Genomic DNA, 15,000 nt, shown 5'->3' with positions numbered 1-15,000 from the left:
ATTCCTGATATCTGAAGTCATAGGATCAGTGATTAATACCTGATTAACCCAGCTAACTCCTGTCTGTGTTCGTCCCACAGCTGGAAGATGTTTGAGGACATGATTGAGCCGTTCCGTCTTCACGAGGGGTCAAAGAGCACCACTCTGACCGAGGCTCTGAGGAAAGACAACCCCTGGAAGATCTCTGACGCCGAGCTGGACACCTTCGAAGAAAGGTGGAGTCTAGAGGCAGACCAGTGACTGCATTGTGCAGTGGTCTGTCTCTACAAGTCAATAACTTCTACTTCTTACCTCAAATGTTCCATTGCTTGAGCTCCTTTTCCTCTTATAGAATATTAGCTCCAAAGTATTGTGGAGCTCCTGCACCTAAATATAAACAGTACCTGCACCCAAAATGAGTACCGGAACCTTTTTCAGTCCACGTCAAGCACTGTGCTCAACTCTATCTTCTTGTAGTAGAATGTAATGTATTAATCTGGACAATAGAATCCAACAGTCCCATGATGCAGTAGCAACAGAAGTAGACAGCTGTGTTTTCACTGAAGCCTTACATGGTTGTCATACCAACCATGTGGCCCACCACCACTTTGTGTCCTCTCTCCTCCAGACCAACCTCCAGGTCAGGCTGAATGAACTACTGCAGGAGAACTCCCGAGCTGCCAACCTCATCATAGTGTAAGTACAATATACTGTAGAGTTTTTCCTGGTCAGGTCACCATGTGTTCAGGAAAAACTCTAGGCCCTAATTATAAGAGACACCAACAAGAGCCATATCATCATCTATCAATCTCTCTGTAAAAAAGAGAGAAATATGATCGTCCAATGTGTCACAAAACTATGAAGCTAACTGAGGTATAGAACAATAATAACAACAATAATCATCATCTGGTTGGTGCTTATATCTGTCCTGTTTCAACTGTGTATTAGACCCCCTGTGTGAAATCCCCCTGAGACACCCACGGACATATAGTGGTGACCCTGCTGCTAATAGCCAACTGTTTAGATAGGTTTAATACTGTACTTCCCTCTTTGCAGGAGTATGCCCATCGCCCGTCTAGGCTCAGTCTCTGACCACCTCTACATGGCCTGGTTGGACATCCTCACCAAGAACCTCCCTCCCACCATGTTGATCAGAGGCAACCACAAGAGCGTCCTCACCTTCTACTCATAGACCGACCCTCTCAGCAGTCACTAGATGGCCACAAGGGACAACCAAGGCACTTTCATCAATATCCAGGAGTTAGTTGCTATCAGTTTAAATGAAAAGGTGATGGTTAGAGATAAGGTTATGGAAAAGGTTAAAGGTTAGATAGTGAGGTTCTTCCGTCTTGTCTAGCATTCCCAAATAGTGATGACACAACACAGACATATGGACTCAGGGATATATGGGCACAAGGACCGGACACTGCCTGGGATGGGTCAATTACACTGCCTGGGATGGGTCAATTACACTGCCAGTGCCTATGCTGCCCCCGTTGGAATTGTACATGTGGTGCATAATTAGGGGTCCAAACCCTGAATCGGGCCGGAAAACTCTTATTATTATATATATATTAGTCATGTAACAGATGCTCTTATCCAGAGCAACTTACAGTTAGTGTTCTTGTTAAGGATATTATTATTCTGACATATTATTATTATTATTATTATTCCAATTTTAAGAGTTCGACCTATAGTTCGACCTACAGAGACCAAACTTGGAGGGATGGTGTAAATTGTGACCCAATACATCTGGTAAATCTTTGGTATTTGACACAGAGTGGGACTGGGACGTTAGATAACAGACTGCTCCCAGGCTAGTTGGAGCCCCCTGCTGGCTATGCATCTCAATATGGGATACTTTTTCCTTAAATATACACTTGTCCACTACCTACATAGTGGTCCTCTGTAGCACAGTTGGTAGAGCATGATGCTTGCAATGCCAGGATAGTGGGTTCGATATCCGGGACCATTCATATGTAAAACATTTTTGGTACGCATGACAGTAAGTTGCTTTAGATATAAGTGTCTGATAAATGGCATAAATTATATTATTCTATATTATGAGATTGGTGTAAGAGCAAAAGATTGAGTCAAGACCAGAACCTGTAGTTCATACATACAGACTCCTCCATAGTTCTCAACCCTGAGGCCAGCATGGGCTAGTGCCTTCCTCTTGTACATGCCAACCCATGGCGGCCCAGGTTCAAAAACCCTGAGGCCAGCATGGGCTAGTGCCTTCGTCTTGTACATGCCAACCCATGGCGGCCCAGGTTCAAATCCCACCACTGCTGCTTTCAGATAGACATCCCTAGACACTGAGTTGGCGTTGTGGCTGAATTTGATGACTTAAATAAGGGCAAAATATTTGAGGAAGAGTCAAAAGTCTTGGGCCCAGGTCATTGCTGCTTGCAGCTAGCCTATATGTATAACTCTTCTTTTGGGGGAACAACAGATGATACACACTGAGTACACAAAACATTAAGAACACCTGCTCTTTCCACGACATAGACTGACCAGGTGAATCCAGGTGAAAGCTATGATCCCTTATTGATGTCACTTGTTAAATCCACTTCAATCAGTGTAGATGAACCGGAGGAGACAGGTTAAAGAAGGATTTTTAAGCCTTAAGACAATTGACACATGGATTGTGTATGAGTGCCATTCAGAGGGTGAATGGGCAAGACAAGTCCCTTTGAACGGGGTATGGTAGTAAGTACCAGGTGCACCAGTTAGTCCCTTTGAACGGGGTATGGTAGTAAGTGCCAGGTGCACCAGTTTGTGCCTTTGAACGGGGTATGTTAGTAAGTGCCAGGTGCACCAGTTTGTGCCTTTGAACGGGGTATGGTAGTAAGTGCCAGGTGCACCAGTTTGTGCCTTTGAACGGGGTATGGTAGTAAGTGCCAGGTGCACCAGTTTGTGCCTTTGAACGGGGTATGGTAGTAAGTGCCAGGTGCACCAGTTTGTGCCTTTGAACGGGGTATGGTAGTAAGTGCCAGGTGCACCAGTTTGTGCCTTTGAACGGGGTATGGTAGTAAGTGCCAGGTGCACCAGTTTGTGCCTTTGAACGGGGTATGGTAGTAAGTGCCAGGTGCACCAGTTTGTGCCAGTATGGTAGTGCCAGGTGCACCAGTTTGTGCCTTTGAACGGGGTATGGTAGTAAGTGCCAGGTGCACCAGTTTGTGCCTTTGAACGGGGTATGGTAGTAAGTGCCAGGTGCACCAGTTTGTGCCTTTGAACGGGGTATGGTAGTAAGTGCCAGGTGCACCAGTTTGTGCCTTTGAACGGGGTATGGTAGTAAGTGCCAGGTGCACCAGTTTGTGCCTTTGAACGGGGTATGGTAGTAAGTGCCAGGTGCACCAGTTTGTGCCTTTGAACAGGGTATGGTAGTAAGTGCCAGGTGCACCAGTTTGTGTCAACATCTGTAACGCTGTTGGGTTTTTCCCACTCAACAGTTTCCTGTGTGTATCAAGAAAGGTCCACCACCCTAAGAACATCCAGCCAACTTGACACAACTGTGGAAAGCATTGGAGTCAACATGGGCCAGCATTCCTGTGGAATGCTAATTGAGGCTGTTCCCCGGGCAACTCAAGATGGTGTCCTTAATGTTTTGTACACTGTGTATGTAGGCTAGCAAACAAATGACCTATGCAAAAAGTGATCAATATATAATTAACATTTTTTTTAAATTATATTCAAATGCTACTAGCGGCGTTGATAACTTGATTAAAAAAAATAAGATTAGTTTGATATCCATTGAAAAATACTGTATACTACTTTGTATAGATGTGTATATTCAACACAAGTAGCTACTAGTTGAGTGTCTCGGGAAATTATGAAGGGATCACTTAATGCACACACACGCACGCGCACACACACACACACACACTGTGATGAAAATCTATCAAACAGAACAGGAAAATGTAAATCAACTTATGTGCTGTATATTTTCAATATAGAAATGCTTGATTTATTTCTGTGTTTTAACCATTGTCTTTTATAAGACTCAGTCCTTATCATATTTAACTGTCATATTTTAATTAAAATAAAATGTTGAGTTACTCTTATTTTTCCTCAATTTATGTCCATCAAGACGGTCAGACACATTACATTAGAAGTCAATAGGTTGGTTACATTATTCTCAAATGTAGAAATATAGAACATAATGCAGAATAATACAATAGTTGGGTCCTTGGTTATTGGCAATGATTTATATATACACTTGATGACAGATAGGGGGCGCTGTGTTGAAGCCACTGAACCTCGATCTTGGCACGCCAACACGATAGTAAAAAATATTTGGGATTTATTAATGTCTACATTTATTTTTGCCACATTTAGAATATTATAGACACCTTAATGCATACTTTTAAATTATAACATAAAAATATGTACAAACATTTTCCTTATAGTATATGTTTGAGATTACCAACGATAGTGTCCCCATTACAAAAAAATCATACTTAAATACATGTAATTTTGTCCTTGAAACATTCAATTGAAATACTGTAGATATCCATTAATTCCTATGGAGCAGTGTTTCAGTCCTCCAGTACCCCCAACAGTACTTTTTTTTATGGCCCCTGGACAAGTACACCTGATTCTACCACTCAACTAATCATCAGGACCTTGACACATTGGCTGTTGGCAGTACACGAGGACCAGAGTTGAGAAACACTGCTATGGAGGGAGGACTGCGCCTACTGGGTAATGACAATATGGCCGACCAGTGGCTTCAAAGCCTCTCAATGGCCAATACATAGCATCAGCAATCCAGAGTTTATATATATCATTGGTTATTAGCCCAAGCTACAATTCTTCCATTACACAACAGAGGAGCATGAGGGAGCTACCTGGCCTGGGATGGACACACATGGGGGGGTAAAAGACAATTTATGCTTGATCCGAAAATGTGGTCAGAGGCTCCATATGGAGGGTGTGATGCAATTGTGGAGCCTCCAGAGGCATGCAGAGGCCAAATTGAGCTCTGCACTGCATTGTGCCTCCGAAATGATGTAACAATGCGGAGGGCTCTGTATAGCTCTGCATTGACATGATTGGTTGATGGTAGGTGAGGACGGGAGGTCCTGTATAAACACACACTCACTTCCTTGACAACTTCCTTCACAACAGCTCTGCGCTGCTCCATGAAGCGCATATGGCAGAGACCATATCACCGTAAAATGCTGCAGGCCAATGCAGACATCAGATTGACCATGCAGTGCATTTTAGAGGAGAATGATGCACACATCACTCCAGCTAGCTACCATTAGTTATTGTTACCAGGGCCACAAACAAACCATGCATGATGTGATAAAGTAGCTATTTGGAAAAAAATATGATCTATCGCCTCTCCCTCTCTGGTTATAAGTTCTGTTAGTGGGTTATCCTGTGCCTTCAGAAAGTATTCATACTCCTAGACTTATTCCATTTTGTTGTGTTGCAGCCTGAATTCAAAATGGATTTTAAAAATTAAAAATCTCACCCATCTACACACAATACCCCATAATTACAAAGTGAAAACATGTTTTCAACACTGAGGTCTGTTCAACGCTGGTCCGACCAATCTGATTCCACGCTCCAAGACTGCTTCCATAACGTGGACTGGGATATGTTTCGTATTCCACAAGGATGCGTTCTGAGCCCTCTCCTGTACTCCCTGTTCACCCACGACTGCGTGGCCAAGCACGCCTCCAACTCAATCATCAAGTTTGCGGACGACATAACAGTGGTAGGATTGATTACCAACAACGACGAGACGGCCTACAGGGAGGAGGTGAGGGGCCCTCGGAGTGTGGTTTCAGGAAAATAACCTCACACTCACGCCCCCCTATCCACATCGATGGAACAGTAGTGGAGAGGGTAGTAAGTTTTAAGTTCCTCTGCGTACACATTACAGACAAACTGAATTGGTCCACCCACACAGACAGCATCGTGAAGAAGGGCGCAGCAGCGCCTCTTCAACCTCAGGAGTCTGAAGAAATTTGGCTTGTCACCAAAAGCACTCACAAACTTCTACAGATGCACAATCGAGCATCCCTGGCGGGCTGTATCACCGCCTGCTATGGCAACTGCTCCGCCCACAACCGTAAGGCTCTCCAGAGGGTAGTGAGGTCGGCACAACGCATCATCGGGGGCAAACTACCTGCCCTCCAGGACACCTACACCACCTGATGTCACAGGAAGGCCATAACGATCATCAAGGACAACAACCACCCGAGCCACTGCCTGTTCACCCCACTATCATCCAGAAGGCGAGGTCAGTACAGGTGCATCAAAGCTGGGACCGAGAGACTGAAAAACAGCTTCTATCTCAAGGCCATCAGACTGTTAAACAGCCACCACTAACATTGAGTGGCTGCTGCCAACACACTGACTCAACTCCAGCCACTTTAATAATGGGAATTGATGGGAAATTATGTAAAATATATCACTAGCCACTTTAAACAATGCTACCTAATATAATGTTTACATACCTTAACATTATTCATCTCATATGTATATGTATATACTGTACTCTATATCATCTACTGCATCTTATGTGTAATACATGTATCACTAGCCACTTTAACTATGCCACTTTTGTTTACATACTCATCTCATATGTATATACTGTACTCAATACCATCTACTGTATCTTGCCTATGCCGCTCTATACCATCACTCATTGATATATCTTTATGTACATATTCTTTATCCCCTTACACCTGCGTCTATAAGGTAGTAGTTTGGGAATTGTTAGCTAGATTACTTGTTGGTTATTACTGCATTGCCGGAACTAGAAGCACAAGCATTATCGCATTCGCATTAACATCTGCTAACCATGTGTATGTGACAAATAACATTTGATTTGATTTTCCAAAAAGTATGATCTTTGTCCCCATGTGCAGTTGCAAACCGTAGTCTGGCTTTTTATGGCGGTTTTGGAGCAGTGGCTTCTTCCTTGCTGAGCGGCCTTTCAGGTTATGTCGATATAGGACTCGTTTTACTGTGGATACAGATACTTTTGTACCTGTTTTCCCAGCATCTTCACAAGGTCCTTTTGCTGTTGTTCTGGGATTGATTTGCAATCTCTTCGCACCAAAGCACGTTCATCTCTAGAAGATAGAATGTGTCTCCTTCCTGGAGTGGTGATGGCTGCGTGGTCCCATGGTGTTTATACTTGCGTACTATTGTTTGTACAGATGAACGTGGTACCTTCAGGCGCTTGGAAATTGCTCCCAAGGATGATCCAGACCAACCAATGTTGAACCAACCAATTTTTTTCTGAGGTCTTGGCTGATTTTTATTTTATTTTCCCATGATGTCAAGCAAAGTGGCACTGAGTTTGAAGGGGTAGGCCTTGAAATACATCCACAGGTACACCTCCAATTGACTCAAATAATGTCAATTGGCCTATCAGAAGCTTCTAAAACCATGACATAATTTTCTGGAGTTTTCCAAGCTGTTTGAAGGCACAGTCAACATAGTGTATGTACATTTCTGACCCACTGGAATTGTGATAGTGAATTATAAGTGAAATAATCTGTCTGTAAACATTTGTTGGAAAAATGACTTGAAGTCAACCACAAATTAGATGTTCTAACCGATTTGCCAAAACTATAGTTTGTTAACAAGAAATTTGTGGAGTAGTTGAAAAACGAGTTTTAATGACTCCAACCTAAGTGTATGTAAACTTCCGACTTCAACTGTAAATGATATAGGGTGAGTATTGGTAAAGTGGGACACTTACTGTAATTTGCTTTTCCGAACACTTTACAGAATCATCCAATGTCTTAACCCCCAACATGATACCATTCTAAATATCTTAAGAACTCCATTAACTTATACAAAATAAATAAATATTAAATACAAGATGGATGACTTTTTCAAACACATTGTCCTGAGACCACGTTTTTCAGTCGATACTGGCAAATTGGGACACCTTGATTGGCAAAGTGGAACACTTACTACTTTATTGTAAAGAAGGATAAATTAGAGAGCATATCTTTATGATTTTTTATGATCTTTTGTGGAACATTAAAGTGGCATTATGTAACTTTTTGGGCAACCTGACCAAATTAACATTAGATCTTTAACTCACTTTTCTATCCTTCGACTTGAAAGCAAGTCTAAGAAGTGGTAGATCTATTCTATGTATACTATTTCTATGCTTCCCATTCTTAAGTTTTGTCTTTGCATCTTTTACTTTTGGGTTTGTACACCAGCTTCAAACTAGACCCTAAAGAACATTTTGTAGAATGAAACCAGAAAGACATCACCCTCAATAATTTCAATGACTGTTTTACTGTCATTGTGCATTATACCTGTCCAGTGTGCATTTACAGGTGATTAGAACGCTTGTTATGGGCACATATTTACACGTGTTCATTACACCCGGTTTAGCCTATTGGGAAAGGAATTGCGTTTTTGTAGTTAGCTTTTTAATAGTAGTAGCTTTTTAATAATTTCAGAAAACAACTTATTTGGTAGATAACGTCACATTTTGTGATTTTTTAAAAGCATTGATGTATTGAAAAAAGCACATAAAGGCTTCATAATTCATAAATGTATTTATTTGAATTAGCTATCCATAATTTTCATCATCTGAGGTATCAAGCTCTAAGTACATGTGAAAAAAGATATACAACACTTTCCATCCACCAGATGGGGATTGTCTGGTGAAAAGTACCTACTTTTCCAAAACTCCATTTGTTTGATAAATAAATTAAAACAATAATAGTCACTATGCTTTCCAAACCACAAAGATCAGATTAAAATGTTTTTCTAAAAAAGGAATTGATGAACTGTTCTGGAGGCAGTGGAGGAAGGACCAGGGTGCAACATTTGAGAGAAATAAGCTTTTTGTGCATATGGGAAACTGTCTGGCATCGTTTATTTCAGCTCATGAAACCAATCACTTTACATGATGCATTTATATTTTTCTTCAGTGTATATATGTCCATGTGAAAATGTGCTGCAAACTGATACGTCACTGCTCAAGTTGGTAATCCAATGTTTTGAGAATAGCTGGCAGCCTCTGTCCAGTACATAAGATAACATTAGATATTTGCATATTAAGGCTATGTCATGGCGTGGCCCTTCCACTCTTTCCGCATCAAACGACTAACATCTGATACACTGGAAATCTTATCCCTCAGCTGTCAACTGTTATATTTACTGTTTCCCCAGTTATCACTCCTTTCATTGGTGCCCTTTTCTTGAGAACAAAACAATGAACTTTTTCTTGCCACCATTCGTTTTACTCGAGCGCATTCTCCCTCTACCCAACAGAAACACACTTATCACTAGACCACTTCTGGTTTCCCTCACTGATTCCACATGACCCAACTCTTTTTCACAACCGTGCAACCACAAATGGATCAGCCAAAGGGTAAGAGTCCACTTTCAATAAACTTCACTCCTACTGTCACAGCAGTGTTGCCAACTTAGCGACTTTGTAGCTATATTTAGCGAGTATTCAGACCCCTCTGCGACACATTTTGAAAAAAGCGACTAGCAACAAATCTAGCGACTTTTCTGGTGTTATTTGAGACTTTTTGGAGACTCTGACGTGAAAGCCACATATCGTTCTTACTCTTCTCAACGAGGAGCGCGTGCCGCCGTGGGCCCCACCCCACCTAAAGCACCCACAGTCCTCGCGCAGCGGTCCTCCCAGATGCAGTCAGAGTAGGAGATGGTCACCTCTGCATCCAGACTGCAAATGAATCGCGCATGCTGGAAGCTGCCGCTGACTGATCCCGCACTGGGTTACGTTTTTAAAAAAATTAAAAACTGAATTAGGGCCAGACTAGTTACCATAATTTCCTCACATTGCCTTTGACAGTTTTTTTATTGTCTCTTTTTGGTCCATTTAGATTGTTAATGTTGATTGTATACCAATTTTTTTTTATTTTAAGTAATGGTTAAAGATGTTCATGTTTTACTGTGACTTGTTGTAGGCTCCTAAGTGGACCATAAGGTTAAAACCAAACCAAATTAAGAAAATAAAAACGAAGTAACTCTGCCAGTCTCTTTAGGGTCGCTTGCCGGTCCCAAGCCCGGATAAAGGAGGAGGGTTGAATTGGGACATTACAAAAAAACAAGAATCGACTGGATGTCAGAAGAAAGTTAATTTGTAGTTCTAAACATATTTAGTTTTTTTTACTCTCCCACACTTACTTTACTCTCCCACACATTATTCCTCTCCTCCTACAGCATCCATCACAAATTACATGACCAATTATGCAAATTTGGTGATGACGTCATTTTGCGACTTCTAGCTACTTTAGGACAGCCAATAGCTACTTTCCTTACTGAGGAGTTGGCAACACTGTGTCACAGACGTGTTTTTCCTGATTATGGGAGCATACCTCGGTCTCTGGGTAACACCCTCATTCACTTCAATTTCTCCAGCTCCATCTGCTTACACTTTCTACCATTTTACTTTAACAAACCATCTCCCTTTTCCCACCATTTTTATCCGACTCAAGCTTACATCCTTCTTCCCTCCATTCCTCCTCCAGTTTCCAAGTATACGTCTCCTTATGATAATACTGCTGCCCCACCCTGACACCCATCTCGTTCTTTCTCTAGGGACTCCATTTCCGCCGAGCATTCTCTTGGCCTGGCTTCGTTCGTTCCAAATCCGTGGCACAATTTCACGCGTCTGAAATTACAATATTCAAACATAATCAATTCGTAAAATGCCCTCTGGACAGGTGTAAAGAACGCGTGTAAAATGCCCATAACAGGCGATCAAATCAAACCAAAATCACACACTGGACATGTGAAAAATCATGTATACAAATGACATTTGACACTTGAAAAAAAAGTAATTACACATTTTCACTTGCAAGTGTTTTGAAACTCTTAGCCTTCCTAACCTGACAGCCTGTCAACATGTCATTCCCACTCGCCATCATCAAATGGACTCAAACTAGCCACAAATTTCGACGAACTCAATCGTCATGAAAACGAAAATACAGTGATGCGTTTTTTAGCTTGGTTTCATACAAACTTTGATAAATAACGAGGCGCGCCCAAAATGTGTTTTGTGCAGGGAAGTGCTTAGTAATGTTCAAAACGAACAAATTAAAACGACAGGGTCTTGACCAAACACCCACAGCATGAAGGTAAACCTGAACAGGGCAGAATGCATCAGGAAACCGTGCTTCGACAGTGGGAAAGTAAGTCAATTAGCAGGGCATTGCTGTCATTTTTTTATAACAGGGGATGACGATAAGCAGAAATAAGGGACTGCTATCTCTCATTGTAGTAGAGTTTCTCAAACAAATCCCCCTTGTACTCAGCTACGCTACAACAGCCAAAGCAAGCTAGCTAGCTACTGATAGTACAACCCTAAGAAACAGTACAGGTGAAGATTAAACATTATCAGGCCTACTATACTGTACATATTACTCTAGAAATATTGTTAAATCATTTACATTACATTTAAGTCATTAGCAGACGCTCTTTATCCAGAGCGACTTACAAATTGGTGCATTCACCTTATGACATCCAGTGGAACAGCCACTTGCAAAATACTAAATACTAAATATTTTATTCTGGAATAAACTAATTGAAGCAATATGCTTTTTGAGGCAAACACTCAGTTCTGGGTTGCTCATCTACAGCAGAAAGCAGTAGATGTTCTAAGCTAGTTTGGCACCACATACCTATGCGAGTCAGGGTTCTCAACCCTGGCATACTTAAACAACTAAAAAAAGAGTACAAAAACAGGCTCAATGCTGAGACATGCTTGTTGAAAACTTCAACCACCCACACACCTCTCATTAGGACTGTGTGTTAAATCCAGTTTAGAATAAAATATATGTATTGTATGTTAACAGCAACAGTTACAACCTAGACCCTTTTTCAACAATACTTTGTACAGTAGGCCTGATCATTTTTCATTTGCACTGTTACTTAGGGGTGCACTATCAAACTGAGCCTGTGTGTGTTCTGTTATACACCTGTGTGATGTGATCAATCAGTTTATTCCAGTTCCGAATTAAAATGACTAACACACAGCCATTGATTGTTGGTTATGTTATTGTACACATTTTAAGATATTCATTACAAAGCTTAAATGTCCCACTTAACCAATACTCACTCTGCCTGTATTTAATTGTCAATACATTAGCAAAAATGTATAAAAACATATTTTCACTTTGTAGTTATGGGATATTGTGTATAGATGGGTGAGAGGAAAAAAAGATGTCATCAATTTGTAATTCGGTCTGTAACACAACATGTGGAATAAGTCAAGGGGTATGAATACTTTCTGAAGGCGCTGTAGCGGATGCCGCAGCTGGGGGGAGGACTGTATCTTTAACAAGATGGAGCACTTCGTTGCAAAGCAGAGGCTCTACTGGCGGTGTTGTTCTTCGATTATCGCTGCCCAGTCTTCAGTACTCTCACACAGAACATTTTATCTGCATTCTCCACTCTGGCCAGGAGAAAGGGATGCGAGAATGCAGGTAGCTCGTTGGCTAGCTACATTGCTTTTCAGTAATAGCTCATGTTTACACTAGCAGCTAGCTACTTTGCTATGCTAACTGGTTGTTGTATTATCAACTTTAGTATTAACATGATGTGTAGTCAATAAATGTGTAGGTACCGGTAATTGTACTGTTGTCAGATTTGTAGTCGAGTGTTTTACCGAAATCAAGATGCATCATTCAGGATTAGTAAACTAAAGCTTTCCTGTCATTCAGCTCACAGCTGGTCAAGTTGTCAGAACTCTCGAGATTTTCTTCTTTTTTTCAACTACGGGAGGCAGATTCAATTGAAATTGGCGGGAATGTGTGCCTCCGAATAAGATTCAGAGAAGGAGCAACAACTCGCCATATTTGAACTATTTAGCCAACGTTAGTAAAACGAACCATAGCCATTTTATTATTTCGGAATTAACTCAACTTTCTTACCACAAACTTTGTGAACATGCCTTGCTCAAAAGTGATAGACGCCGCAGAAGTTTCTCCACTGAAGAGGACAAAGCCACATGCAGTGGCAGAGAATGTGATATCGGTGCTGAAGTTCTCCAAGTTGTCTGAACATGCCACTGCTCCTACCCGGGGCTCTGCTAAAGCTGCAGGATACGACCTGTTCAGGTGGGTCAGAGTCCGCATACAAGCCCACCGGAAGATTTGGAAACGTATTTTACTGGCTTGTATTTATTTTTAGCTAGCCATTTGCTATTCACATAAGCAAGATAACGTTACTTGAATTCAACACGTTGCAGTGGGTGTATACTGCACGTGGCTGTTTTTCTGCTATCAATGAAAAGTACAACTGTGTTAGCAAACGACCATTCATAATGTCTTCATATCAAGCTAGCCTAGTCTTGCTTCATGTTTATATGACCAACTTTAACAGGAGAAAAGTTGGCAAACTGTAGTGCTAGCCTGCTCCTCCTACTAACGATTGATGGGATGGGAGTTAGATGTAGGTCACTGCCTTTGTAAATTAGTGACTGTAAGCCACCTGTTGGTGTTTTTTCTAACAGTGCCTATGACTACAGTATTGGTCCTATGGACAAGGCTATCGTGAAGACTGACATCCAGATAGCAGTTCCGTCAGGCTGCTATGGCAGAGTGGGTGAGTAGGGTACCAGGACACAAACTTAAATGTTTTTAAAGAAAACGTGTAATTGCACCCTGGCCTACGGGTATGTGGGGTTAGGTCTCTCTGGGTATTGTTTGACTTGACAGTGAGGGAGTTATTTTACTTTGACCTGGGTTGAACCAGAAACCTACATCTCTTTTACATAAAATAAATGTTTGAATTTTCTAACTACTTTTCATTGGGAAGGCAGAAAGCGATCACTTTTGCATGGCAACACAGAATCCTACTAATTACTACATGCTTAATTATGTCACTTGTTTTGAGCAAACATTGCAGTCAGCCAGAGCAGGACGCCTGGGAGGCAGCCCAGTTTCAAATCTAATGCAATCAACTTTCAGCTGGTGCAATACATGCCTACACAGGCATCCGGGCAAGATTAATCAAACCCCCTCATTACAACTGAAAGTGCAGGTGACTGACTGCCTACTGACAAATCACCTTGCAACATAAATAACTACTCATTGTTATTGGTAGATCAGCCAGTCACAATTTACCCACAATGCATCACATATGTGATGCTCCAACACGGTCAATGGAGACTGCTTTCACACTCATCTCGTTCAACCCCTCTTTCTCATCTCCCCTTCACTTTTCTCCAGCATAAAAAAATCAAGGAGTTTAGTCATATTTGATGTATTTCTCTTTTTTCACAGCACCACGGTCTGGCCTGGCTGCAAAACACTTCATCGATGTTGGGGGTGAGTTTACTTTTTGACCTTCAGATATTAATATAACATTTTTCCTAAGAGATGGGTTATAAAAATTGCAGGAAAGTGGTAACCATAGTTCTGATGGAGATTTCATGAACCCAAGTCACTCTTTGGCTGTTCTAACCAGAGTCTAGAACATAGAACTGACATGACAGCTAGGCTAACTGGAGTGCCTGTCTCCCCCCAGCTGGAGTAGTGGATGAGGACTATAGAGGTAATGTAGGGGTGGTGCTGTTCAACTTCAGCAAGGAAACCTTTGAAGGTGAGCTTTACAAATAATCATTCACATGCCACCTTTCCAAACTAAAGCATTGAAAGCACTTTGTATCCATGATTAAAGGGACCATCTGCAGTTGGTACATCCATTTATTTCATTTTTTGTATTACTTTTACGTTAATTATATACCCTTTGCTCTTTGAAAAAAAAAACTTAAATGCCTCATCAGAAACTGAACACTTGTTTTACTGATTTCTCAATCCAAATGCATTTCACATTGATCTGTTTTCCAGTGAAACATTGTAGTGATGGTGTGGGGAAACTGGGTGGCCTGTAGAGTGATGGTGTTTCTTTCTGTGTCCCAGTGAAAAAAGGGGACCGTGTGGCTCAGCTGGTGTGCGAGAGGATCTGCTACCCAGACCTACAGGAGCTAAAGGTACTTCACACTTCTCTATAGACTGAATATGACCATTTATAGTGTTACCA

At 41.4% G+C, this 15,000-nt stretch overlaps 2 protein-coding genes across 2 annotated transcripts in view; both read left to right on the top strand.

Moving 5' to 3' along the window:
- The window catches only part of LOC127918384 (solute carrier family 12 member 1-like), a 34,690-nt gene extending 31,317 nt beyond the window's left edge, over positions 1-3,373 (top strand). Inside the window, 5 exon segments of the mRNA XM_052501659.1 lie at positions 81-228; positions 620-675; positions 1,036-2,748; positions 2,795-3,070; positions 3,104-3,373. Coding sequence (XP_052357619.1) covers positions 81-228; positions 620-675; positions 1,036-1,171 — 340 coding nt within the window. The 3' untranslated portion in view covers positions 1,172-2,748; positions 2,795-3,070; positions 3,104-3,373.
- Positions 3,374-12,781: 9,408 nt separating this feature from the next.
- Positions 12,782-14,994, top strand: LOC127918383 (deoxyuridine 5'-triphosphate nucleotidohydrolase-like). The gene is made up of 5 exons (XM_052501658.1): positions 12,782-13,073; positions 13,469-13,560; positions 14,241-14,285; positions 14,485-14,559; positions 14,880-14,994. The coding sequence occupies exons 1-5, from the start codon at positions 12,904-12,906 to the stop codon at positions 14,969-14,971; spliced, it is 474 nt and encodes a 157-aa protein (XP_052357618.1). The 5' UTR covers positions 12,782-12,903; the 3' UTR covers positions 14,972-14,994.
- The last annotated feature ends 6 nt before the right edge of the window (positions 14,995-15,000 follow it).

This window comes from Oncorhynchus keta, unplaced genomic scaffold, assembly GCF_023373465.1.
Source record: "Oncorhynchus keta strain PuntledgeMale-10-30-2019 unplaced genomic scaffold, Oket_V2 Un_contig_14101_pilon_pilon, whole genome shotgun sequence".
NCBI lineage: Eukaryota > Metazoa > Chordata > Actinopteri > Salmoniformes > Salmonidae > Oncorhynchus > Oncorhynchus keta.
Note: the sequence above shows the minus strand (reverse complement) of the source record. Positions and strands in the feature narration are given on the sequence as shown.

Bases quoted from the DNA above. Each gene is read 5' to 3' on its own strand.
- LOC127918383 (XM_052501658.1), top strand. From the start codon at position 12,904: ATGCCTTGCTCAAAAGTGATAGACGCCGCAGAAGTTTCTCCACTGAAG. The intron at 13,074-13,468 runs GTGGGTCAGAGT...TTTTTCTAACAG, and splicing joins GCAGGATACGACCTGTTCAG to TGCCTATGACTACAGTATTG. The intron at 13,561-14,240 runs GTGAGTAGGGTA...CTTTTTTCACAG, and splicing joins AGGCTGCTATGGCAGAGTGG to CACCACGGTCTGGCCTGGCT.